This window comes from Thunnus maccoyii, chromosome 4 (assembly GCF_910596095.1).
Source record: "Thunnus maccoyii chromosome 4, fThuMac1.1, whole genome shotgun sequence".
NCBI classification, from domain to species: Eukaryota; Metazoa; Chordata; class Actinopteri; order Scombriformes; family Scombridae; genus Thunnus; species Thunnus maccoyii.
This window is the reverse complement of record NC_056536.1, coordinates 16659604-16687533: the sequence shown is the minus strand read 5'-3', so window position 1 is coordinate 16687533 and position 27930 is coordinate 16659604. Positions and strand designations below refer to the sequence as shown.

Here is a 27930-nt window from a genome sequence, read left to right as displayed (position 1 = left end):
CGTAACTATTGGTTTATCGTCAAATAAATACAGAGGAGTAAAAAGTACAATATTTAACTGAAATGTGTATAAAATATGAATCTAATAGACCCACAAGTATCTCAAAATTGCACTTAATTACAGCAGGTTACCTGAGTAAATCCACTATTTTTTAAATTCAGTTAATCAAATATCTCACCTGTTGTTCCGTATTTTGTCCAGTAGATGACAGTGTCGCTACGTGTTTCCTCCTCTTTCAACGTACGTGCGTGTGTGTGTGTGCGTGACGTCAACCCGGAAAGAGGAAGCCCAAAATAAATTTCGGAGCTCTCTTTTAAATACATCGAGCTAGTTTACAGCTACAACCTGAATGCATAGTATAAACGAATATTTAAGCTACTGTTATAACGTAAGTTAACTGTGTTGCAGATGCCAGTTTAAGCTCGAGGTTGTTTTTAGTTTCAGTGTTGCCGCAGTGATGTGTCATTTGTTTCGTTGATTTCCTTGTTAGCTGGCTGCTAACGTTAACTCATATCTGCTAACCAGACTGCTGTGTTTTGACAGAGCCGTGCTGGTGATTCTGCATCCGTCCTGCAAATCGTCTTGCCTGAGGGAAAATGTCGTCTGGCAGGGAAGGATGCTGGGCCTTTGTCATCACCGCAATGATGACCGTGTTTTTGCTGGATGCTGCTGTTGTTGTACAGGCGAAGGTAAAAACCGTCAGCGCCACACCTGATGGATATATTCATGAACTATCAGCAGTTTATATTTTATTATGAGTTTTGTGTCTCCTTTAATTCCGAAAGTTTTTACCAATTAGCAGCAAAATGTGGATAAAAAGTATTGCGATTTTTTTATTACTTTCAAGTTACTCTCCATGATTAGGCTCTTGTGCATTAAAAAATATATATTATTATATTATATGTTTTAACCCCTTATTCTGTACTAAGAACTCTAAGGTCTGGCAACCAGATGTTCAAAACTACACAGTTGAGGCTCAAGATGAAGGGGGATCATACTTTTATTGTTTTAAAAACTGCTGTGGAACAATTTGCATCTTAGTATCTGATCAGCTGAGTCTGTGACACATTTTAAAAAGCATCACTTGTATAGGCTGGCATTTTATATCTTCTTGCTCCAATGATTTTATGTTGTATTATTCCTTAATATTGCACCATTCCCTGAGAATTTTATTATATTTTAGGTGCACCTGTGAAGCACCTTGAAACTCTATAGAAATTAAGTTCAATTATGTTCCTTTAATAATAGTAGAGACAATGTTATTTTTTGCAAGTCACTTTGAAGAGCACATCTGCAGTCTTTTTAGGCTTTTTTAACATTTTTTTACATATTAAACTGCTTTATTAAAGTGCCCTAAAAGTAATGTATGAGTGGACCTTGTTGACAATGTTTGAAGTAATTGATCTTATAAATCATCTCTGGACCGGCTTTTTGATATTTTGTTTGTGTAAAGATCCTCGATAACCTTGTATGTGTGCTTCTCTTGTCTACTGTAACCTTAAATGTAAAAATATCAATATATTACTTTTTATTTATATATGCCAAATGTTTTTACAATTCATTTTTGTTATTACAGGAAGAAAAGGGCTAATGCAGTGGAACAAAATAAATACATACTTGAGATAACACTGAATAAGCAGTTAGCGAAGTTTCGGGCCACTTTGACCTGGTTTTATTAACATTACAGAGCTTTGAGGATGTTCGCTGCAAGTGCATCTGCCCACCGTACAGAAACATCAGCGGCCACATCTACAACAGAAACGTCTCCCAGAAGGATTGGTAAGAGAAAGACCCTTTATTTAGACTTTCAGTCACAACAAACTTGCTTTTGCGCAATGGAATTTAAGTTAGTGTGTCTGTGTAGAAATATCCTGCACATGGACAGTACTCACTGCACAGCTTTTATGTGTTTTACAGTAACTGCCTCCATGTAGTGGATCCCATGCCGGTACCTGGTCATGATGTGGAAGCTTACTGCCTGTTGTGTGAGTGCAAGTATGAGGAACGAAGCAGCAACACCATCAAGGTACCACTGAACTTCTTTGTGTTTTACTCTGCCTTTTGACAACATAGATCGTTGTCTCTTAAAGGGATAGTTTGGATTTTTTGAAGTGGGACTGTATGGGGCAGTTATTCATAGTCAGTGTATTACCTACAGTAGATTTGGGTCGGCACCCCCCAGGTTTGGAGAAACAGACAGGAGTACTGGCACGGAAGCTAAGCAATATACTGCTGTGAACGGGGCCAGCAGCAAAACGATTTCTAGAAAACTAAAAAAATCAGCTATATTTAAACTAGTTCACTAGTTTACCTTGCTGTCAGACAGCCCTTTCCTTTGGTACATTTTCTCAACCTTGAAACTTCTGTATTCCTACGCATGCCGTGCACTGTATTACGCCGCAGATCAGCTCTTGCCTGCTTCTCCAAACTGGGGGGATGCCGACCCAAATCTACTGCAGGTAATACACTGACTATGGGTAACTACCTCATACAACGCCGCTCCAAAAAATCCAAACTATCCATTTAAAGGAGAATAACAGGGTTAGTGTGATTGTATGTAACACATACATACATATGAAGTCTGAAGTTTAATCAAAAGAAAATGTAGTTCTGGGAAAATCATGCAATAGTGTCAGAGCTGAACTACTGGTACATGTCACTTATGAAGAAATGGGAAAACTGACTTTTAATTAACATTTTAGAGCTTCTTAATACCTAAAAACTAATGTGAAAAATTTCCAAGTAATTGTTTCACTCCCATTATAAAGGCAATAACTGGAAACAATACTGATAATACTGATAATAAGTTCTGTTGAAGATAAGCAGGGAGCAGTGTTGTTGGGGGTTGATGCCAGCGTTGTAACTCCAAATTATGTAAGTGTTACTAAATGTCTTCCATACTGTGTGTCCCAGGTAACCATCATCATTTACCTGTCTGTTGTGGGCGCACTGCTGCTCTACATGCTGTTCCTGCTGCTGGTTGATCCTCTTATCCGCAAACATGACCCCTACACCCAGCCGTTGCACAACGAGGAGGACTCTGAGGTATATATTCAAACAAACACATACAGTACATGCATGAATTTTTATTTCAGTTGAATGTGAAGTTCTTGACTTAATTCATTCTCGGTTTGTATATGTGTGTGTTCAGGAGATGCGTCCACAGGTGGACACCAGCCAGGGCAGAGGAAACACTGTGCTGGAGCGGGTTGAGGGGGCACAGCAGCGCTGGAAAAAGCAGGTCCAGGAACAGCGCAAGACTGTTTTTGACCGCCACAAGATGCTTAGTTAAACCCCAAGCCAATCTCGCACCAGGGTTAGAGGAGGTAACTTTCCCGTACTCAGCTGCCTTCCATCACCAGCTGTACTATTTCTAACCCCTCTCATAGCTGTGCACTGGACTCTCAGAATTATTTCCCCATTAAGACATACTGATAATAAAGTCCAATGTTTTTATTTAATACACCAATTTATACCAATACCAATTTCATTTAAGCACCATAGACTAAGTTGCAATTATATACAAACTAAAGGCCTTCGCACTCTTAATGGCTTAAGATCATCTAAATTATTTCAACAATTTGCAGTGTAACAGATTTGAAATGTCTTGATAAAATAAGAACTTGTCTTTTGTCTATTTAGCCATGACTGTGAATTGCTTTTAAGCTTCCTCGTGATAATTTTTGTTGTAAGCTATTTGCTAATTTGGTCAAATACAGTTGCAGTGCAGTTCGCAAGCAGTTTTCTTGTAGCATAGTTATCGTTTATTAAGTTACCTCAGAACAGGTAAGCTTTATGTTTGTGAATGACAGTTTAGGTGATTGGGCAGTAAGAGAACCCTATGTGCTATTGCCAAGCATTGCACATTTTCTTATTGAGCACTAATAATAGTTTATTTCTAATAATAATAATTATAATTTATTTGTACTTTATTTGTACATTCCTGTGCATTGTAACCTGGGCGTATTAAGGATTGTAAATTTTGGCCTTTGTAATTTTAAAGCTTTGACTTTTAAGATAGCCCCAATATGTGCCTTTTCCTGTTTCTCTCCTTGTGTGGGTGAATGTGTTGCACCAAACTCCAACGCAACATTTGGCTCTTATGCGTAACAGATGGAAGAATCAACCAATCTTTTTTGGCAGGCATATCATCCACTGTGTGGCAGTTGTGTCTGTATAAATTCCATCTGTAATCTTTAATTTAGGAGTAAACCTGATGTGGAAAATGTTTGTCCGACTCAGGCTGAAGGCCACATTTATATTCTGCAGTAGTGTTTTTGATGGAACATCCTTTCCCGTGCAAAGAGAGAAATGGAGAACGGGGCATTTAGCAGAGCTTTAAAGCCATCCTCAGTTGAATCAAATCTCTGCCGCTGGGGAATGTCCTAAATCTGTAAAGCCGCTGATAATGCGGTTTAAGCGTGGCAGAATCAGGATGCCTCATGGCTCTGAAGGGCCTCATGTGCATCATTACGTGTCAGTGAATCCCCTCCTCGCATCCTACTACTGAAGCTCCCTGCTGGGGGAAGAAAGGCACACCGACTCCCATTACCTCGTGCACAATGTGAACTACTGAATTTTTATTTGTGTGTGTAATTATTTGTTTTATCACTGAAGTGTTTTCGATTGATTGATTTTAAGTATGATTTCATATCACTGCTATCAATGTTTTGTAGGGTAAACGTCCCTATTAAGCCCACCAAATCCACTTTTCAGACATTGCTTCAATTTAAGTGAGAACATCTTCATTAAAATGAAAGTCTGATCTCTCATTTGAAGTGTCAATAATTCATTTATACCAATTTCTAATGTTTTTATTGTTTAATTTGTCAAAATATGTCAAAAGTCTGGTATGGGCTTAATGGGTACCTAACGTACTCTTTAAGCCCATTGGTGTTCCAAATAAGCCCACTTCATGATTTGTTGATATATAAATATATATATTAAAAATCTTAGCAATATTCACTTGTTCTATTCAAATCTGTAATCTCTTAGCTCTCAGTGGCCATTTTCATTTTGTCTCCACTTCAGTCCTATGGGCTGTAAATGGAATTTGAAATAGGTGTGACCAGCGATTTTGCTGTGTTGTCAATGCAGAAAAAGATAAACTTACAAAATGTCTTCTTTGGAATGTAGTCAAAAAACCAAAATCAAAACTATAGTGGAAATTACTCTTCCTTACTTCATCTTTCAATATGTGTTGTCATTTTGCCTGTATCTCTATCCTATGGTGTGCTGTTAGCATTTGAAATTGGCCAAAATTTCTGGTTCAGCCAGCTGGTAGAAAGTGCAGATGTTTTTATGAAGATTTCTGAAGACTGACTGACTGAAAGAAAAACAGTTTGCAGGTTCAATGCTAATGTTCTATGGATGGTAAATGATTCAATTTCAGGATTTACAATTAAACAATAATTGATTTTCAAATATTCATCACATTTAGGCTAGTAGTTTGAAAACATTGTAAAAACATATTTTAAATCCACACAGTTCATTGTGGAGTAACATTAAAACATATACAGTTCATTGTGAGGAGACATCAGTCAGAACATCTTGAAGCTTATTATCTCATCTTAAACTAAAACTCATCTGAAAAGTAAAGATTAAACTATTGCTTATGTTAGGATAGAATATAGGCCTGTCCAGAAAGAACTGACCTATGTAATATCACTGATATTTAAATATGGTATTTATCTGATTTATTGAGCTGATTCATCACCAGGAAGGTCAAAATTAGGGAGGAAAATGGTTCAAAGGCCAAAAGGGAGAAAATAGGCTTAAAGGGAACATCAGTGAATTTATGATTAAGAGACATAATATTTTATTCTACGCACATGACATTAAAAAAACAACTATATATGATGCACTGACATAACATGAAACATATAAATTGATCATGCAGAGAAGTAAATAGCTATACTCATATATATCCATCCCAGACTTTAAGCCCACCAGATAAAAATGTTAATTAAAAAATAAATAAAGATAAACATACACATTTATTATCTATTTAACACTATAATAATATAAACTATATGCAAAAATGTAAACTATACATGCTCATCATGCTTTGTCATTGCAATGAACCATACTATGCAGCTACTGTATTGATGCAGCATGTGGTCTGTTTGCTGACATGCTAAAACTCATATTTTGATTTCAAAAGAAATATTCTAAGATATGTCTTATTCAAAACACTAATCTCTTAAATTTTGATATCATATGAGTAGTAAAAACAGGAGTAGATATATGAAAAATGTCTCCCGAGGGTATCAAAATCACCAAAGTTTTTTGCAACTTCTTCTGGGATCAGCAGGCACATGTCACACATGCTTAGATAACTCAGTACTCTGATTGGTACAAATCTGATTGGTTTAGAATAAAAAGTGTAATTTATGTAACAAGCAGCTTCATCAGAAGAAACATCACACAGCAAAAAATTATTATGTGGTTTTCTTTTAATTTGATTCAGAAGTTGCAAGTGGGCTTAAAAGGGACGTTTACCCTATTTATTTTATCTCCAACCTAACTGGAGTATTGCACTGCTCATGTCTATACATTCAGCTTGATGTAAAATAAAACATACTCTGGTTGAGTTAAATGCTTTTGTTTGTTCCTCTTAATGTTTGGAAATAATCTTTTGGTTGCTAAAGTGAGAGCTCCTATTTATTGGCACTAGGGGGCGACAGAGTACACAACATGTTGCTATCGGTTTCGCAATGTGCAGCTTTATCTTCAGATGAATTAATCAAATGAAAATTTAACACCATGCGAAATGTGAGGACCTTTGAGAAAACTTTCAACAGTTTCACGTCTGACATATTGAAGGTTGTGTTGTCAGAAAAGGTGTAAGCTATTTTTTCGTATAATATTATTTTATTTTTCAAATCACATTAAGCATTATCCAGATGAATCTCTTTAGGGCTGTGAGATAATTCAATTTTATTTATTTAATTATTTATTTATCTATTTATCAGCTTTCATTTAAATCATGTGATGTAAGAACATAGTTGCTTAGCACGTTACAAAATTCTGGGATCCAATTCACAAACTGAGTTCTCTATTTACATGTATGAAGAGTTTTTTCTAAGGTTAAGCATAACAGTGGAGCACAGTTAATTTCACTGAACATCAGTTTAATCAATATCAGATAATCACATTGATTTCAACCATATCAGCCAGCCCTAAATTCCTTGCACTAAGGATTTACACGGAGAAACCCCCACATGTAAACACACTTTGTGAAAGTCTGGGATTGTGAGGTTGGCTATCTTAAGTGGCCTCTTAATCATTTCTTGCTCCCAGTGTGTTGCTTTCATCAAACCCTTTCCAGAGTCTAAACACTGCGCTCCACCTGCACAGCGTCACCCTGGAGGCAGAAACATCCGTGACTTTTTTTTCCTGTTCTCACTTTTTATTCACAGTTTAGGGAGCAACACCAGTGTGCAGCAGGAGAGCTGCTGACTCTGTTTTGAAAGAGAGGGTAGATTGAGGGCGCTGGTGTTGATGTTCCCCCAAACTGTGTCTCTCCTCTGAGTTGTGCTCTCTGCCCCAACCCCCTCTTGATCCCATCTACTCCCTTCGTCCACCTCCTACCCCCCAACCCTGTTAACCATCCCCAAGCATGGCCTGTCACTGGCTCACAGTCTAAATTTAAACTACAGCAGGGCCAACTGTTCCTCCCTGCCTAGGGGGCTTTTTCTGTCAGAGGCCCTCAGCCAGGAGGAGAGGCCTGTGACTCTGTGTGAGGGAGACAGAGTCAAAGGGAGAGGAGGAGAGGGCGGCGGAGGAGCGCACACAGGATCGGCAGGTCTGGAACACAGAGGCCTTTGCGACGAGGAGTTATACCGTGCTTCAGTTTGGGATTATACAGTGAGAGGACACCTTTCTCCAGGATCGGAAGCTTGTCTCAGGTGGAGGCGTCAGGATGGCGGCCAACGGAGAGGCGGCCAAGTCGGTCATCATGAATGAAGAGGAGCTGAAGAGGAAGCAGAAGGAGAAGCTGAAGAAGCTACAGGCCACGGGAGGCAACCCACGACCCGCAAGATCTCTCTTCCTCTTCACCCTCAAAAATCCCTTCCGCAAGGCCTGCATCAACATCGTGGAGTGGAAGTATCCTTTATCTTTCACACACACAAACACACGCACACCTACATTATACTTACACAATACACAGACAGTTGTGTCTATAATATTAATTGGACACAGGAACATATGCATTCAGCCTCACTAAAGAAATACAACATCTGAATAATTACAAGCATTCTTGAGCATTTCCAGTATGTAACATACTCTAGTTATTATAAAGTTATTACAGCATGTAGGGTTAAGAATATGGACAGCGAGTGTATACAGAAATTAAGTGTATGCCCAAGCCAAGTCTCTTACAAATCTGGTTCAAGAAGATTCCTGAAGTGCAATGACGTTTGTTATGTATCTGGCAGCCCTGTGTCAAAGTCAAGTTTGTAGCCCTCGTCTTTTCAACCATTTACATCTGGCAGACAGAAACAATTAATGAAGCCACCTCTTTCGTTCTAACTAGCTGATGTTCTGCTTTTAACGTGGAAAGAGTCACCCTGAAATGCTGCCTCTGTGTGAGGTTTGAAGCACGAACAAAGGGCAGGCTGCTGAGTGATGTTATGGCCTCTATAGGGGGGTGTCATGTTTTTAGCCCGATGTCCATTCCTGGATTATACATATTTTAGTATCCAAAATAGAATGTGTTGATCATAATTCATTTAAAATAGGACATATAAACTTGTTTAACATCACAATAGTGTAAATAATTATAATTTTTTAACAGTTTTATAGAAATGTGTCCCCATATGCTCGAACAAGTCATGGGGAGTTTTTAGAGCAGTAGTATAATCACATTGGTATGCCACTCCGTAACACAGGGCATATGTGCTTTATATAGAGGAAAATTACAGAAATGCACTAAAACTCCTTAAGTCCCTCTTATTGTATTTAAAAGAAGTTATCAGTTCACAGGTGTTATAATAAATAACTATGCTGTAGAAAAACTCTGTGTGCATTTAAATGGTTCAGTCATATTCTTGGGCTCTGCAGCTGTCCCGTGGCATCACATGGAGACATGATGCTGACCTGGCAGGAGAATTCTCTTAGAGAGCCCCCTGTTGACGAGAATGAAGCAGAACAGCAGACAGGATTACACTTTGCCGGCTTTGACGGCTGTGCTGGCTACCCTATGGGCTGTTTATAGGGATGATGTTTCAGGCAGCATCTAGAGGCACTGATCATTGTTAGCTGAGCTGTTTGTTTTGTTTCATTGCATTACAAAAAGTATAGAGCAACTCAAACAGATAAAGAGATGGGGCATTTATTTTCTAAAAGTGGCTCCTCTGTTGTTAGTATTTCCTGTACATATACACAGTGAACTCAAGTGTCATTATGAATGATTCCAGGTAAATTGTATCCCTTTGTCAATATTTCTTTATATTCTACCAGCCCTCCTCATGTATTGTTGTTATAATCCTGAGCCTCCCCATCCAGAACTTTTGAAATCATCATCTTATTGACCATCTTTGCAAACTGTGTAGCTCTGGCTGTGTTCCTACCTATGCCCGAAGAAGATACCAATAACACCAATTCAAGCTTGGTGAGTATGAATGACAACACGTGCACCTTTCCTTTGATCTATGACTCAGGACAATGAGTATTTCACTCGTGCTCTCTGGCTTCCGCAGAATCCAGTTTTCTATTATGACCAGTAGATGACAGTGTGCAGCTGTGTTTAAAGTATGTGTTTGCTTTGAGCCAGCTTAATCAAGGACTTCAGAGCTAAGCATTTCAGCTGGTCACTGGTCTGAGTGCCAAACACCATTTAAATGCCTCCAGACACAACTCAGTTCTTTTCTTGGAGTCCCATCTGTGCTTGTAGTTTATCCTCTAATCAGAAACTGGCTGTTGAAGAAGAAATTGGCACAAAAGCATGGAAATTAACTACATATGATGTGGGTGGATTTTTTTTCATCTACATGGATACAGTTTACAGAATACGAAGACATTAGGTGCAGTAATGTAATGCCTACATTTGTTTCTACACAGGATTTATGCTTAGGTTAAAATATACAGGCCTTTAAACTGAGCTTATTATATCTGAGTTGATGAGTTTTTGTGGGTTTGCATGGCATATTCTGCATTCTAATTAGAGAAACCTTTGTCATGTATTCTGACAAAACTGAAATGGCTTAAGGTTCCTCAGTAACAGTTTCAGGACTCATTCTCTTACTCCAGATGTTAAAGACATGTAAACCAGCTGAGGGGAAGGTGTTTGATCCTTGTGTGCTGCTTATGTGTGTGTGTGTGTGTGTGTGTGTGTGTGTGTGTGTGTTCACGAGTATATTTTGACCTCATACTGTAGGTGTGTGTTTACACTGCTGTGAGGCTGTGGATAGTGCAATCCAGGGAACTATGTATGATGTAGTGAGCAAAATAAATAAGTTTGCTCTTGCTCAGTGTACACATCTTGCCAATGTCAAGATATTTGATGTTGAATTGACACCAGTATTGATGAGGATTGGTATGACAGACTTTAAGAAGATGTGAGGATCATTGTCTCTGAGAAACCTGACATCTCGCACAATGTCAACATATAGCACCCACACGCAAAACTAAAGCTTATATCAATCTTGTTGGTATACAACCGACTGACCTAGACCCCGGCCCATTTCACCAAGTCTTTAGGTATCTGGACCTAATGACGCCATTTCTTTAATATCTTTGCTTTGGCACACTCGCCAGCCCCCTCACAAATCCCTCTTATTTCTGAGTGTGCCATTCCTCAGAGGTGAGCGATGTAAGAAGAGCTGGTCAACTTCACCCCCCTATTGCTGTTAGAAGTAGGTCAGCCCAGACCCCAATGACGCAGGCACGTGGATACAGGAGAGTCCACAAATGTTGCCTCATGTAACCACACTCATAAAATATGATGGTTTGTGACATTGATATGCTGCAATGTAGAAATGCAGCTATGGTATCCTTGATGCCCTGCTTTGTTTAAATGGAACATTTCTAATGTATTATTGTTGACGTATGCTGATTCAGGACTTGAGGACTGCTGCTGGCTGCTTCAGCCAAACATTATTGACTTAATTTGTTTAAAAGGGTCTCATAGCATTTATGTGATACTTCAAATTAACTCACCAATTATGATGGTAACTGGGGCTGGACTGTCATAGAGCTATGTTGTACCAAACTGTTCTCAAATTACAGCTTCTTTGAATCAAAGTCAGTGATGAAGAGAAAAAAGGAGTAAATCTAATAATCACAATGTCAAGTTGTTTATTAAGCAAATATGTGAGATGTGGTGTTTTGGTAGTAAAATAATGCTTCTGTAACATGTTGTTGAAATAACACAAGCCCTCCTTGCGTGTGTTCCCTCTTTTTGTTGTCAGTGACTGTCACTACTGACACATGTAGATCCAAACAACATCAAGTCTGAGGAAAACCATGCTCGGTTCTGTGTGTGTCTGCTGTGTGTCGACCTCCTTTGTCTTTGAAAATATCAACACTGATGATAAAACCACAGATACAGACCCAATTTGCAAACATATTTTCATTCGACCACCCTGACATCTATCTGTTTACCACCTCTGAATAAAGCAATTCATTGTTTTTAGTTAAACAGTTCACTGTGTTAGATTGTCTGACAAAGCTCTCAAATTGTTGCCTTCATCACTGCATGACTCAAGGGCCACCCATCTGTTTAAACCCTCTGTGGTCATGTTTAATTTGCATCCAAATTAGCTAACAGGCTATCAAATCTAATGAGTTCATCTAATACCTGCAACTGTTTTGTTGAGCACCTAATGCTGTTCCTCCTAGCAGGTGCTAAATGCCAATGTTGTCATTTACTCCAGCTATTCTGTATTTCACTCAATCTGAAGGTTATGAGTTTTCTAAAATGTAATTTCCTGGTATGTGTTTATCTTTCTGCAGGAGAGCCTGGAGTATATCTTCATGATTATCTTCACATTAGAGTGCTTTCTCAAGATAGTGGCATATGGGTTGGTGTTCCATGAAGGCGCCTATTTACGGAACTGTTGGAACATATTAGACTTTGTCATCGTCTTCATGGGGTAAGATGAGCTGCAGGCTGCAGGTGGATTTCTCTACCACCAAAGGCCACAGCTTACTTTTGACCACATCTAAATAACTGCCATCACCATCTTTTTCTACAGTCTCTTCACCTTTGTCTTGGATACCATCAACAAGATATTAGATGTGCCAGTGGATAAAGGTGGCGGGTTTGACATGAAGGCGCTGAGAGCCTTCAGAGTGCTGCGACCCCTACGTCTTGTCTCTGGAGTTCCCAGTAAGGACCTGTGCTTTAATCCACACATACTGCAGAAAGCACCTGTTTCTTGTTTATACCATTTGATACCGTTTGGAAGGATTGCTGAGACATTTTGGTTTTACTGTTCACATTCAGGCCTGCAGGTGGTGATGAACTCCATCCTCAAAGCCATGCTGCCTCTGCTGCACATCGCCCTGCTGGTCTTTTTACTGGTCACTATCTATGCCATCATGGGACTGGAACTCTTCAAGTGCAAAATGCATAAGACCTGCTATTATACTGGAACACGTACGTGTAAATGCAATCAGACACTGTTGTGCTTATATATGTTGTCATTTATGTCATACCTGATATATTATCAATCATAAATATTAAATTAACATTCTGTAAATTGAATTATGAGCTAAATTTAGAAAATGACATTCATCTCCTCTCCTTGGTCCACAGCTATCTATGCCACAGCAGAAGGTGAGCTGCCTGCACCCTGTGCTCAGGCTGGTAACGGACGCCGCTGCATCATCAACGGCTCTGAGTGTCGGCCAGGCTGGGAAGGTCCCAATAATGGCATCACCCACTTTGATAACATCGGCTTTGCCATGCTTACCGTCTACCAGTGTATCACCATGGAGGGATGGACCAAAGTGCTCTACTGGGTTAGTGACAGCTCAGTTGTTTCTCAGTTTCAGTGTTGGGGCACTTGTGGTCTTGCTGCCAACACCTCGACATTTGTCAGCATTTTAGGCGCTTATTGTGCAAAGCAAGATATATACCTAACAGGATTCATCGTTGGTGGCTGATCATGTGTTGTCTTTCAGGTTAATGATGCCATAGGAAATGAATGGCCCTGGCTCTACTTTGTTCCCCTCATCCTGTTGGGCTCCTTCTTTATGCTCAATCTGGTTCTGGGTGTGCTCAGTGGGTAAGACAACTTTATAGCTACCTAACTTTTGCTTCTCCTAGTAAACAAACTGAAAAATAATCACATGTGCTGTTTTACTTTTCTTCGTCTCTCCACTCAGAGAGTTTACCAAAGAGCGAGAGAAGGCCAGGTCGCGTGGAGAGTTCCAGAAGTTGCGAGAGCGTCAGCAGCTGGATGAGGACCTTCACGGCTACATGGAGTGGATCACTCACGCTGAAGTCCTTGATGCTGACAGAGAGGGCAAAGGTCAGCACTATAAACCACCTCAGCACCCATCCTATGTAGAGAGGCTATTGAATTACAACTGTTATTCTCTTGTCAGGACTCCTGCCTTTGACCAGTGGAGATTCTGACACAGACAGTCTGTATGACATGGAAGGCAAGAGTCAAATCGTCTATTATTAGTAAGTCTGCTGTTTTGTTGATGTGTAAATGTTGGCATGTATGGTAGCTTGGCACAGTAAGCAAGCGTTATGTTTTTATTTAGTCGCCTGGCCCGTCGCTGGAACCGGTTCTTCAGGATGAAGTGCCTGGTGTATGTGAAAACCAAGGCCTTTTACTGGCTGGTGATGTTCCTTGTCTTCCTCAACACCCTGACCATAGCAACAGAGCACCACCACCAGCCTGAATCACTCACTTCCTTACAAGGTTGGCGATTGATATGCATATCATTGTAAAAATATTTTTTGCATAAATTGTTTCTTCCCAGCCTCATTCATCTCTCTCCTCTGTTACCTCAACAGATGTGGCCAGCCGTGTACTGCTGGTGCTGTTTGTTATAGAGATGTTTGTGAAGATGTATGCTCTTGGTCCCAGAGCATATTTCATGTCGCTGTTTAACCGTTTTGACTTCTTTGTGGTGCTGTGTGGTATCCTGGAGATGATCATGTTGTCCACGGGTGCCGTGGCTCCCCTGGGTTTCTCCGTACTCAGGTGTATCCGACTGCTGAGGATCCTTAAAGTCACAAAGTGAGTCCTGTCCCCTCAAAGGATCATTGTATTAAATTTAATAGTCATAGTGTAATTTACTGTCATTTAACACCTCTCCACTCTCAACTACTTTGCAGGTATTGGACATCTCTGAGTAATCTTGTGGCCTCTCTCCTCAACTCCGTCCGCTCCATCGCCTCCCTGCTCCTTCTTCTCTTCCTCTTCATTGTCATCTTCTCACTGCTGGGCATGCAGGTGTTTGGGGGGAAATTCAATTTTTCTGAGCACAGACCCAGACGCAGTAACTTTGACAACTTCCCTCAGGCCCTCATCAGTGTGTTCCAGGTGAGACTAGACTCCCTTCTGTTTAAACTCTTTTATGATCCATAGTGTTAGGGAAGCTCATTTACAGTGGCAGCATCTACCTCATCCATTCATACATGACAATAGTACATTATTATCAGCTTTTTAACCCTTCACTGTCTATCAGATCCTAACAGGAGAGGAATGGACCTCCATCATGTACAACGGCATCATGGCCTATGGAGGGCCTGTCATCCCTGGCATCCTGGTCGCCATCTACTTCATCGTCCTCTTTGTCTGTGGAAACTGTATCCTTCACATAAACTCACCATTTCATACAGGATTAAAAAACTGTATAATTACCCATAACGCTAACCATGTTAGCATGTTTTCCTAAGCTCATTGCAACCAGATATCCTTCTTAATGTCTTCTTGGCCATCGCTGTCGACAACCTGGCAGAGGCGGAGAGTCTAACTTCAGCTCAGAAAGAGAAGGCGGAGGAGAAGATGAGGAGGAAGCTACTAAGGTGAATAAAAGAATACCAAGAATGATCCACTCTGTCTACTCTACTACCACTAAAAGTAGCAGAAGAGAACTCTTTTCCGCTCCTTTCTTTTCTTGCCCTCCAGGTCCAAAATGCCAGACAAGACTGATGAGGAGAGGGAGAGGATAGCTAAGAAACTGGCAGAGCAGAGGGCCAAGATGGAGGGCATGCCCACCACAGCCAAGGTTAGTGTTGTTTCTGGTTTCATATCACAAGTTTACTCTTGGCACTTATATAATAGTCACAGTCATAAGTAGCTATAATATGTATTTATTGTCTTTCTTCAGCTCAAAGTTGATGAGTTTGAGTCTAATGTCAATGAAGTAAAAGATCCATTCCCACCTGCCGATTTCCCAGGTAATAAAAAAATGACTAAATGTTCTAATTTTCTTGCATCTCTGACTTATGAACCTCCCACTTTTTTCACCAGTGTGGTTGTAACAGAAGAAGGTTACTGATTGCAGGAATTTGTATTCATTACACTGGCTGTTTACCAGTGCTGCTGTCTTGGCTATGCTACAGTATAAGTATAGTAACTCCTCATTATTATTAGACTCAGCCAATCCCCTGAGCTGGGTTTATAGCAGGATCTAAAGTTAGGCCATTTTCACACTACTCTGATGACTACCATATAAAGCCTACTACATGATTAAGTATAGAGAGATTTATTTTTTTCCAAGAATGGATTTTTTTTAATTGGCTACATCTTGCAGCTTCTTTGAATACCACCAATAAGGAGGTTTGTCATGGCTGTATATAATTTTGAGTCTGCCAACCTTTGCTTTCTTCCACATGGTAGGTGACGACGAAGAGGAAGAGCCTGAAATCCCCATCAGCCCTCGGCCCCGACCAATGGCCGACCTGCAGCTAAAGGAGGAAGCTGTTCCGTTGCCTGAAGCCAGCTCCTTTTTCATCTTTGGCCCTCAGAACAAGTAGGCACCAGACATACCAACCTGGGAATAACAGATGTCAGAGTGGTTATATTTCAGTGTTGTCTTTTTTTTATCTATTTGTGGACACATGTACTACGTGTCTGTGTGTGTGCTTACATTTGTTTATCCGCTGGTATCCAGGTTCCGTAAACTGTGCTACAAGATCATCAACGCCTCGTCCTTCACCAACTTAATCCTCCTGTTTATCCTCCTCTCCTCCATCTCCCTGGCAGCTGAGGACCCCATTGATCCCAAGTCCTATAGAAACCAGGTAACAACCAGGTCTAGCACTACAGATTAAACATTAACTGTTGAAAGAAGAAGAATAACAACCCTGCCCTTGTTTTCATCCAGATCTTGGCCTATGCTGACATTGTCTTCACAACTGTGTTCACTATTGAGATTGTACTGAAGGTAAATTCAACAGCATGTAATGTGGTGTATATTTAATTGTATGCCTTATGTGTATTTGACTGATGGGTTTGAAATACCAGATAACTGATACTGATATTTTTTTTGATTGAATCTGATATTCTGTGTGTTTAAATTTGTCCATATTGTTTTCAGAAAAAAAGCCTCCTGTTCTCTTGAGCAGCCTCAGAAACAGAATTAAAACCATCAAAATGAAAATGAAATGAAAAATTCCCACATTATACAGAAACAGTTTTACATTGATGAGGAGCATCTGAAAGAATGATGCCGATTTCCTCTGAGATACCACATTAAGAAACTGAATATGCAGACTTACCTAACTCACAATGATGGTAGTAGCCCAGCTGAACACCAAATACTAAATTCAGTTACCTGCATAAAAAGGTGATAAAAGCTCATAACATTCAATGTAACTCATTCTTTCTTTTGTAAAACAAAATCATTGTCTTGGTTCAGTATTCTGGGTTTAACTGTATCATATCTAACTGACAGATGACAGTATATGGTGCATTCATGCACGAGGGCTCCTTCTGTCGCAATTCCTTCAATATCCTGGATCTGATTGTGGTTGGAGTCTCCCTGCTTTCTATGGGAATGGAGTGAGTTTACATTTTGGGATTGCCACATTAGATATTTAATGTCCTCATTATTTTTTTTCCCTTAGTTACTCTTGATGTGCATATCAAGATTGGTGTTTGTCATGTGTTGTGTGCAGATCTAGTGCCATCTCTGTGGTGAAGATTCTCAGGGTGTTGAGGGTGCTGAGGCCTCTCAGGGCGATCAACAGAGCTAAAGGATTAAAGGTACAACACATGCATACATAACCCCGCCCACAACATCTCTATGTTTCCACAAATCTGTACCTTGAATCAGTATGCAGTGGTTTTAACATTTCTTTAACCTACATATTGTTTGTCTTTATTGACAGCATGTGGTCCAGTGTGTGTTTGTGGCCATAAAAACCATTGGGAACATCGTCCTGGTCACCATGTTGCTGAATTTCATGTTTGCCTGTATAGGAGTGCAACTCTTCAAGGTAAGTTTTTACCTTAAAGGTAACATTTGCAAATTAATCTACTGTAAGTATAGATATAGACAAGTTTAAATGCCCAAATGAAAACAAATCAAACAAATAAATAAATTAAAATACAATATACATTGTTAATTGTATTTCTTTTTTATCTATGCATTTACTGTGTTATTATTTTTCTTGAGGAGATGAGGAGAACTGTCCATGACAGTTGATTGTTTTTTTTTTTATTTTGGCATGAACAGTGTGTCTCCATCTCAAAAAGAAAAATTTCCCAAAGTGTTGGCAGGTCTATGTTGCTCTCTGCCAGACAACACTGAAATGCACATCCTTTGTTTTCTGTGTTTCAGTGTTGATTTTAAGGTGGTATGGAAAATTCATGTCACAATATAAAACAATTCATTCAGTTATTAAGGACAAAAGTCTAAATAATTGGCACATGTATTCTGTAATGTAATGTAATGTGTATTGTATTTCACTTTATTTCTTTTTTTGATTTGTTTTCATCTGACATTTAAAGTCTTCCATGTATAGAGGCTTTGCTGCATGTGTATAAAATGTGTCACTAATTCTTTCCCTCCCAGGGGAAATTCTACAGCTGCACAGACACGGTCAAAATGACTGCGGAGGAATGCCAGTAAGGCAAACATCTTTCACACATCATGCATTTCTTCTGATGTATAAAAACTGTAAACTGCAAGTGCTATTTTAGAGTGACCATTCGCTGTATCTTTTCTCAGGGGATCCTTCTTGAAGCACATGGAGAATTCCCTACAGGACACAGTGGTGGCTAAGAGAGAATGGATAAACAGTGACTTTAACTTTGACAACGTGCTTTACGGCATGTTGGCTCTTTTCACTGTTTCCACTTTTGAGGGCTGGCCGAAGTAAGCACAGAATACGTTTTTATTTGACAAATTGCATCTTTGATAGAATTTTTTTCAATCCTATGTGATTGAGTTAGACAGAATATCTTATTATGTGGATATTGGGTTGGAAGTAATTCCATTGCCTGGAGCGAGAGATGGTGAAAGAGGCAATATTTCCTTTTTAATCTGCTGAATTATAAATTCCATCTATACAAATTAGCCTTATTGTATCTCTGATTTTTGAACTTTGTTCTGCCAATATCCCCTCTTCTCCCAGACTGTTATACAGAGCCATAGATGCAGACAAAGAAGACATGGGCCCTGTCTTCAACAATCGTGTGGACGTTTCCATCTTCTTCATCGTCTACATCATCCTCATCGCCTTCTTCATGATGAACATCTTTGTGGGCTTCGTCATTGTCACTTTCCAGGAGCAAGGCGAGCAGGAGTATAAGGACTGTGAGCTGGACAAGAACCAGGTGCACTGAAACCCACATAGATAAAGTTATGGATAGTGGGAGAATCCATGTCATTCCCAGTAAAATCTAAAACATATTACTCAAGTGTGAGTAGAATAAGTAATTATTTTTCTTTTAACCCCCCTTCTGTCTGTTCTGCCACCCTTCAGCGTCAGTGTGTGCAGTACGCCCTGAAGGCTCGTCCTCTGAGGTGCTACATCCCCAAAAATCCCTACCAGTACAGGGTCTGGTATATAGTCACCTCCTGCTACTTTGAGTACCTCATGTTCTTCCTAATTATGCTCAACACCTTGTGTCTGGGGATGCAGGTATGTAGATTAAGGTCATGTATCAACCTAAAAACACTGATAATGCATTGAAGCTGCTGACAGACAATATTCCGTTTCAATACTCAGTATCTTTAGATGTGGGTGTAATTATTTCTATGCCAAAATCACAAGCCTTCAGTGTGTGCTATAACATTTAATTAATGAGAAAATGGAAACTTTCCCAGACTAATTAATTTTGGGGTAGTTTGCAGCATTAATTCAGTGTGCCCTACATATTTCTTTGTGAATTAATTTGCAAAATCTTGCTGTACAGATTCAAGTTGTGAAAAAAAAACGGACTTATCCTTTAAAGGCCCTGAAAACTTATTTTCTCAATCATCTTCTTACTAAGAGTGATGGGGTCCCACATGAAAACACTAAATCCTGCCAAAGTTCAAAAAGTTTTGGGGCTCAACTGGAAAATGTGAAATCATTCACTTCTGTGCTAATCAGGATTTAGTAACACTTGAATCAGAATTTGGGGGTTTTGTGGTCACTATTAATCAAATCTGATGAAACCACACACATACACAGTACTGATAAAGCAGATTAGCTGAGTTTTTGAGTGTTAAATCCTTAATAAATAAAACCTTAAGATGTTTTTTTAACTTTGATGTTGCTTGTTCATGAATATTGAATTTTATAGAGAAATTCTATAAAGAAACTTTTCGAGGGCTTTAAGCCAGTATATTGCTCTAATATTAGCATTTCCTAACATAACATCTAATTATCTTCACTTAAACATTCTGTAATAATAGTATGTCAAATTAATAGCTGTAACATGCAAAGATTAACATTTGCTTTCCCCTTTAAACAGCACTGTAACCAGTCAGACCATGTGACCAAACTGTCAGACACTCTGAACTTGATCTTCACCGTGCTCTTCACCGTGGAGATGATTCTCAAGCTCATGGCCTTCAAAGCGAGGGTAAAGCCTTCAACGTTGGTCTTTCAAACAGCGATCCACCCAGTCTAGTGTCCTACTGTGTCATCAGTGCTTTATCTGTCTGAACAGGGCTACTTTGGAGACCCCTGGAACGTGTTTGACTTCATCATTGTCATCGGTAGCGTCGTTGATGTCATCCTGAGTGAAGTTGATGTGAGTACAAATCATAAAACTTATGTTTTAATCTGTTCTAATCAATTCCACAGATATCAGATTCGTATTGCAGGTGTTGTATTTGAAAGTCCCTTGTGCTGTCTTAATGAGACATTCCCAGTCAATAGTGTGATTTGTATTGAAATGACTGAATGTATTTATTCAATGCTCTGACCCAGAAGCATATTATCGAGGCCCAAAAACTGATTGGTGCCGGCAGAACTAGCTCACAGGACATGGTCAGTACTGTTGTTGGCCATTCCCACCTCAACACTTCTCTCACCCTCCTCAGTGCCTGGCACAACCTCAGAAGCATTGCCATCTCCATCACCACTGAACTTTCCATTATTCCATTATTTCCACAATGATCCATTACAGTATTTTCAGTGACTCAATGTTTGTTTTTTTTTCGGGGCATTTTAAAAAGAGCACAGTATTGATTGATGAATTATTTTATGCGGTCCTGCTACACAAACTCAATGTTTTCTCTGGCCAGTGACAGTTGTTTCTCTCCATTGTTGCACTGCATTGTCCTCATCTTTTTCATCCACAAACACAAGCTTGAAGCAAATTCTCCATCCAAACCTATTTCAAATCCTCTCTTTGATCTACTCTTCCTCCTCTGCCTCTTCTTTTGCTTCATTTTCTTCTCAGTCCCCCTCAATCCCTTTGTCCTCCATGCATCTCACTCCTCATCTGTCTATCCTTCACAGACTGCCCTGGCCTCCAGTGGAGGACTGTACTGTCTCCATGGCTGCGCTGTAAATATCTGATCTCCACTGCACTGCACTGCTGCATGAGCCTGCTGTGTGAGCACTCCACTATGTTCTCTACTAAACTGTACTGAACCTCGTGTGGCTCAAACTGGGTTACTGCTGGTGAAATATCTGTGTTTCTACTGGCTGTCTCATCTTACAGAACAAATGTAAGATAGGATATAGCAAGGTATTTGCTATATTGTGTTCCAGTATGGCTCGAATAGTTTATAGAAAGAGAGCCGCTGCAAGTATTAATGATGGCTGGATTGACTGAAAACTGTTAATATTTTTACAATAAAGTGTGTGTATATTGTTTATTTTGCATGAGTTACAAATTGCAGCTGTTCTAGTTTTTAGCAACTAAGACCTGAATTTTGGAAGCTTTGTAACTCATGAAAGGTGGAAGAATTGAATCTAATATTAACACTATTTTGAGATTGTAAAGCATACCATAATAATGTTTGACATAATTTTTGATCAGTGCCATGTATGTTAGGTCTCCCATTAATGATAGTATACATATATACAGTCAAATATAACTCATCTACACTACATCGTATCTTCTTCTACTTTGTGCAGGAGACAAATCCCATGCAAGTAATTGCGGTAAGCCAAAACTCTCCCAGTATTTCAAATCAGCAATGTTTTTTCTGTTTTTTTCTAAAGTTTTCTTTTCATCAAACTCTTTTTGTTTTTTTGTCCGCAGGCTGCTGAAAATGCCTCAGTTTCCATCACGTTCTTCCGACTCTTCCGTGTCATGCGTCTGGTCAAGTTGCTGAACCGTTCGGAGGGCATCCGCAACTTGCTGTGGACCTTCATCAAGTCTTTCCAGGTTTGTCACACTGTGGTCGTCATCATCACCATTGTTATTCTCCACTCTTCTGCCCTGTGGTCACTCTTCAATGATTTGACTGTTTTGTTTGTGTTTTCAGGCTCTTCCTCATGTAGCCCTGCTCATCGTGATGCTCTTCTTTATCTATGCTGTCATTGGGATGCAGGTACAGTCTTCAGTATTTATTTTCTGGAGGAAAGCATTATATAAACCTCTGTTGACTGCAGTTCTTCTGCCTAAAATACAAATAAGACAAATTCCTGCACTGATTTTGACTGGGATTGTAACAACCCCTCAGATTTTCGGGAAGGTAGCCTTAGTGGATGGCACCCAAATCAACCGCAACAACAACTTCCAGACATTCCCTCAGGCTGTTCTCATGTTATTCCGGTGAGTGTCTAAGCCAGGATGACGTGCAAAGGTCTTTGGTTCCAAGATCAATAACTGACTCAAGATCTCACTGTGGTTTATGTGTCCAGATGTGCTACTGGAGAGGCTTGGCAGGAGGTCATGATGGCTTCTATGTATGGGAAGAAGTGCGACCCCAAGTCTGACTTCCTGCCAGGAGAGGAGTACACTTGCGGGTCCAACTTTGCTGTCTTCTACTTCCTCAGCTTCTACTGTCTCTGTGCCTTCCTGGTGAGCAGCAGCCAAAAAGTCTTCATATATCTTTTAGCTGCATAGTGTTATTCTTAGTGTTTGTTGTCATATTTTAACGACCATTATATGATGAAGAAAAATAATTAAAACAGAAACATTTTTTGTATGAATAAGCATCTTTTTTCTTGCCTACTGTAGATCCTCAACCTGTTTGTAGCTGTCATCATGGACAACTTCGACTACCTGACCCGTGATTGGTCTCTCCTTGGTCCACACCATCTGGACGAGTTTAAGAAGATCTGGGCTGAATATGACCCTGAAGCCACGTAAGCCTAAACACCACATCGAAATCTCATTCTTAATTTATTTATCCTCAATTAACCTCCGGGATTAAGTCAGGTTTAAGTGGGTACCACTCAAGACGAGTATAAAATGTTTCTCTTATCTAACAGGGGGAGAATTAAACATCTGGATGTGGTGACACTGCTGCGACGCATCCAGCCTCCACTGGGCTTTGGCAAGTTCTGTCCTCATCGTGCTGCGTGCAAGGTACATACAGTTATGAACAGGATCAAAGACACAGGGAGTTAATAGGGGTTCATGCATGTTAAATGGTAACATTAACAATAGAATAAAAGCACTGTTGATGGACATTGTGCATACTATCCTGATTGAAAATATCAATAAACAGGACTGTGACAGTGTCAGAAGGTTTGGAAAATTATACATAGTATCTCTCACACATCAATGCCCTCCCATGTTCACTTCATCTACCTCCTGAGCCTCCCTCCCCCACTTAAAATCATATTAATAAAGGATAATGATGACATTAGTAGATACATTGAATTAAGTTTATAAAAGTTTATAAAACTATAAAAAGGAAAAAAAAAACGTGCTCTGTTCTGTTCCTCACTGGTGCCCAAATTCTTTGGACTTCCTGTCCGCAGCGCTTGGTTGGTATGAACATGCCGCTCAACGGTGATGGCACTGTCACCTTCAATGCCACCCTATTTGCTCTGGTCAGGACTGCACTCAAGATCAAAACAGAAGGTACAGTTCATCATTTCAGATTACAGTTAATATACAATAATGTGTTTGCTTCAGTTTTATGTAGATATTGTAATCTTATTACATTTTCATGGGTTGTTATTAACAGGTAACTTTGAGCAGGCCAACGAGGAGCTGAGAGCCATTATAAAGCAAATCTGGAAACGTACCAGTATGAAACTGTTAGATCAGGTCATCCCCCCAATAGGAGGTGAGTCTGTTGACGAAAATAGAATTACATGATATTTACAATGTAATCCAGTATTTTTCACACTGACAGTACTGTGATTTGACTGGGTTATAGATGATGAGGTGACTGTGGGGAAATTCTACGCCACCTTCCTGCTCCAGGACCATTTCCGTAAGTTCTTGAAGCGCCAGGAAGAGTATTACGGCTACCGACCCACTAAGAAGAACGCCTCAGGCCCAGAGATCCAGGTGAGCAGCCCATTTTGGTACATGGTGGGATCAAAATCACACTATTATTATAACGTTTAAAATGCCAGACAGAAAATTACTGTATTATAACTGAAAATTGGTCACGAGTATTCACTGGAGATGTGGGTTTGGGTTAGAGGTTAGGGTTAAACTTTGATGTGTTACCAGTATCAATAATTTTTCAGAATAGCATGCCATGCAAAAATGTGAATGCATATTATTTCTCTTTAGGCTCTTATGACACAAATAAAACAAGCAAGTTTTTTTATGCTCTCCTCTGTTACCAAATCTTACTTCTCTCTTAGTGTAACCCAGCCTACATCTCTCCTCTTGCTTTTCTTCTTACACTAACTTAATCTTTCCTCTTCTTCCTCTCCTTGTGAACACACTGCTGTATGCCTCTGGTCTGAATTTTCACCATCCTCCACATTTTTTCTAGGCGGGTTTGAGGAACATAGAGGAAGAGGCGGTTCCAGAGATGCACAGGGCCATTTCAGGAGACCTGCAGAATGAGGAGGAGATGGACAGAGCTATGGAGGAGGCTGGAGAAGAGGCCATTTACCAGGTGAGAAGAAACCTGGCAGAACACACATACAGATGCACATATTCTGGATTAGCATTGTCAACAAGGTGGAAGGCTTGTAGCGCTAGTTTTGGTGAATGTCAGTTTCGATTTTTGGACTGAATTATCAGGGGATAATGCCTGCATGTGTACTTGCTTTGCTCTGTATTTCCAGCGTTCACACGCTCTGTTTGGGAACCGGATGGATTCATTCTCCGCTGAGCCTGACAACGCTTTGTCCCCACACATGACCAACCAGCGGCCCCTCAAGTTCTCCGACAGCCAGCCTGATTCTCCACCAAACTCCGCTGCCTTGGAGCCCACTACCGAGTTTTTCCCCACAACTTCACTAAGGAGCAACACTAATAACAACGCCTTCGCCGAGTGAGTACCAACCACACTCCCATCCACCAAGGAGACTACATGACGTATGTTTACAGTGGGTGGACATGTCTGATGGGTGGTGATTTTTGTTGTTTTTCAGATTTTCATTTGAAAGAGAAGGCAGTCCCGAAGGCCTTTACAATCCCAATGAGGATGCAGAGACAGGTATGTATAAACAGAGTTTGTATGAAGTCTCTCCAGGCCTCAAAACACACTTGAGAATTAGTGTACCAGTAAGTAGTGTTAAGTGTTTTTTCAGGCAATTTACATTGAACATTGGTCAAAATGTAAAATTCCAGCTCAGCAAATAATATTAGGCAAATGAGTAGAGCTACAACTAACAATTATTTTCATTATCAATTAATTTGCTAATTATTTTTCTCAATTGATTAATCATTTGGTCTATAAAATGTTAGAAAATGGAATAAAAATGCTCATTACAATTACACAAACTCCTAGGTGATGTCATCAAACTGCAGGTTTGATGACACCAATGCTCCAAAACCTAAAGATATTCAGTTTACTGTCACATAAGACAAAGGAAAACAGCGAATCCTCACAACTGAGAAGTTTCTTATTGTTCATTACATTATTTATGAAATAGTTTTGTTTTTCTTTATTCTTCCTTTTTCAGACAACCTGCACTCTTGGAACTTCACAGTGAGAACAGGAAAAACACAGGTAGTATTTGATAATGTCTGGCTCATCCAGCATACATGATGATGAATAGCTCATTTATACAGTGTATGGATGCACTTCTTTTCTTTGTAGTTTCCTTATGACCCTAACTACGATGATAGTCAGAGTCAGAGCTCCCACGCTGCAGCTGACCAGCTCGTCCAGGAGGTAAGTGAGGAAGGACCTCTGACCAGCCACCTCTGTTAGCAGGAAAGTCAGATAGAGATGAGTAGATACTGTAGGTGCTAATAAACCTAACTCCATTTTCCAGATTGGGATAATTTCTTGGACATAAATTAAACCTAGTCTGGACTGAATAACATTTTTGTCTCCTTAAAAAGTACATTCAGTTCAGTTTTGATTTGTTCAGGAACTCAGCACATTTATCTCAACAACAGCTGGATAACCCAGTAGATGGACAAACTGAATTACTGACTGAATCTGCAGGACATACGATATTTTAATTGAACTGTAACATTCAAGTGAGCTTTTTAAATGTAAAGCTATGATTCAAAGTTGTTCCATTTGGCAGCTACACAATAAGTTTCTAGATGACATCTGTAATGTGAGTTCAGAGTCAAAATTTATAAAAGAACATTTTAGTTGAATTGCAGAGTGTTTCAGTATCTCAAATGTGTTTGACAAAGATACAAACTGTGCTCCAGTGTTGTTTTGTAGCTGAGCCTGCATTCCTTCCTCTGCAGGGTGCAATAAAATATCACATAATCATTTGCAGTATTCAAAATGTAATGCATGAAATTGCACCGTAATAACAGTATAACTTAATAGAGCAGGAGCTTTGGGTCTAAGGTTGGTGAATTACCGCTAATAATAATATATGAAAACATTACAGCAGGTTGTTTTCTTTTCCAGGCTCTAGTAGAGGGCGGTCTTGCCTCTCTGGCCAGAGACCCTGGATTTGTCTCTGAGACTAAGAAGGAGATGGCTGATGCCATGCACACAACTGTAGATGAGATGGAGGGCGTAGCTCAGGGTATCCTCAAAGAACGCTCCGGCCGCATCGCCTCTATCAAAAAGAGACGTCCTGTCCCCGTCCCTCCTCGTGCCCCTGCTGTGGCAGCACAGGAAACGGACCAGCCAGAAGTGCCCATGAGGAGAAAGAAACGTCCGATCCCCATGATTCCCTCCATCCCCGTTCAGAATAGACAGGAGGCGACTGAGGCCAACTCCAAAGTTTAGAGGTTGTCACTTGAGTGGACATGGTTATCGTGATTTTTAACACTTCTAGGTGGCTCCACCTCACCTCACTTTATCGAGCTTGTTGCCCCTGTGAAAGTCTGTATCTACTAGCCTGGTTTAAGGTCTGAAAAGCAGGTTGGCTCAGGTTTGATATTTTGTCAAATGTGGTTGAAACTTAACCAATGAGAAACCATATATCTGATGACGAAAACATCTTCAGATTTATTGGAACTAATAAAAACACTAACTTATCTGAGAGCGAAAGGATTGACGCACTTCTTTCTTTGTGGCGTTTATTGAGGTTATCCATTCCATATGAGACAACCATGTGAGTGGGCTGAGTGCCTGACTCAAGCCTCACTGAGGGAGGTAAGAAGGTGAACGCTGATTAAGTGACTCAGTGAATACAGGAAGCAGGCAGCTCCTTTAATGTGCTGCAGCTCATTGAGGACAATCGAAAAGGACCCTGGGGAAGTGATGACTGAGTTTCTGAGCCCAGAAAACTTCGACGGAAAATCAGTAAGGGCTCTGTTGCTGATATAATGATGCAAATAAAAGCATTTTCTCTTTGTTGTTAAAACAGAGCCCTCTGATCCGTAAGGACTTGATATTTTTGCCTTTTATTACCGGAATTTACCAAGTTTTCTCCTGCTCACCACTGTTCTTAAATGCAGTTGGTTATCAGCAGATTTTAAAGAGGAAACATCTTTTTTGTTGTTTTTTCAATTTTGGACAAAGAGGTTCACTTAATATCCAAAGATTTAGTTGTATTACACTACACTGTAGTTTTTTTTTTTCTCCAAGTCACTTTACTGCTGTAGGTTTTATGTTCTTTAATAACATAAATATGTAATACCTATGTAATAATGATAGGTGGACCCGGACAGAGAATGTATCTTCAGCATACCTGGAGTATGATGGATTTAGCTTTAAAGCTCATCAGGGTTTGATTACAAATTTTATTGATAACTGCATGGGCATACTTTTTGCAATATTGCACTTGTTTCATGTTTTGTGCCTACATGCAATCATTTGCAGGCCCTTCAGAGGAATTTTTTTTTTTTACATTATCCACTGATAAGCCTGTGTTTTACAAACACATCTCAAGGTTTTGGAGATAGTTTGAGTTAACTTTAATACTCAACCTCTCACCTTGATTCTCCTTCACTTCTGGATCTGTGCCATTATGGTTGATGTTACGTTGGTGTTTTCACCATTGGCAAGAGAAATAAATCATCCAAAACATTCATTTCTGTGTTAGTTTTCTTT

At 39.8% G+C, this 27930-nt stretch overlaps 2 protein-coding genes across 3 annotated transcripts; both read left to right on the top strand.

Moving 5' to 3' along the window:
- Positions 1-257: 257 nt before the first annotated feature.
- tmem9 (transmembrane protein 9) lies at positions 258-4772 on the top strand. 2 transcript variants are annotated; one of them, XM_042410263.1, is made up of 6 exons: positions 258-388; positions 544-689; positions 1688-1779; positions 1918-2026; positions 2914-3045; positions 3152-4772. In XM_042410263.1, exons 2-6 carry the CDS (start codon positions 597-599, stop codon positions 3290-3292), a joined length of 567 nt encoding a protein of 188 aa, XP_042266197.1. In that variant the 5' UTR covers positions 258-388; positions 544-596; the 3' UTR covers positions 3293-4772. The 2 variants fall into 2 exon arrangements, with proteins under 2 accessions (XP_042266197.1, XP_042266198.1); XM_042410264.1 differs by having other exon boundaries at positions 526-689.
- A 2817-nt stretch (positions 4773-7589) lies between these two features.
- Positions 7590-27910, top strand: LOC121895500 (dihydropyridine-sensitive L-type skeletal muscle calcium channel subunit alpha-1-like). Its single transcript, XM_042408678.1, has 45 exons — positions 7590-8109; positions 9511-9616; positions 11959-12098; positions 12201-12334; positions 12452-12604; positions 12764-12969; positions 13132-13235; positions 13336-13481; positions 13558-13639; positions 13723-13883; positions 13979-14204; positions 14303-14510; positions 14656-14776; positions 14881-14995; positions 15099-15198; positions 15301-15370; positions 15813-15945; positions 16087-16216; positions 16300-16359; positions 16870-16976; positions 17093-17180; positions 17306-17413; positions 17992-18044; positions 18148-18294; positions 18554-18755; positions 18905-19063; positions 19881-19991; positions 20079-20162; positions 20876-20923; positions 21500-21526; positions 21627-21752; positions 21853-21918; positions 22051-22142; positions 22232-22391; positions 22551-22678; positions 22805-22901; positions 23300-23402; positions 23509-23610; positions 23704-23837; positions 24277-24402; positions 24575-24783; positions 24884-24948; positions 25418-25464; positions 25555-25629; positions 26335-27910. The coding sequence occupies exons 1-45, from the start codon at positions 7925-7927 to the stop codon at positions 26659-26661; spliced, it is 5571 nt and encodes a 1856-aa protein (XP_042264612.1). The 5' UTR covers positions 7590-7924; the 3' UTR covers positions 26662-27910.
- The last annotated feature ends 20 nt before the right edge of the window (positions 27911-27930 follow it).

Bases quoted from the DNA above. Each gene is read 5' to 3' on its own strand.
- LOC121895500 (XM_042408678.1), top strand. From the start codon at position 7,925: ATGGCGGCCAACGGAGAGGCGGCCAAGTCGGTCATCATGAATGAAGAG. The intron at 15,199-15,300 runs GTTAGTGTTGTT...GTCTTTCTTCAG, and splicing joins GCATGCCCACCACAGCCAAG to CTCAAAGTTGATGAGTTTGA. The intron at 18,295-18,553 runs GTAAGCACAGAA...CTCTTCTCCCAG, and splicing joins ACTTTTGAGGGCTGGCCGAA to ACTGTTATACAGAGCCATAG.
- tmem9 (XM_042410263.1), top strand. From the start codon at position 597: ATGTCGTCTGGCAGGGAAGGATGCTGGGCCTTTGTCATCACCGCAATG. The intron at 1,780-1,917 runs GTAAGAGAAAGA...TGTGTTTTACAG, and splicing joins AACGTCTCCCAGAAGGATTG to TAACTGCCTCCATGTAGTGG. The intron at 2,027-2,913 runs GTACCACTGAAC...TGTGTGTCCCAG, and splicing joins GAAGCAGCAACACCATCAAG to GTAACCATCATCATTTACCT.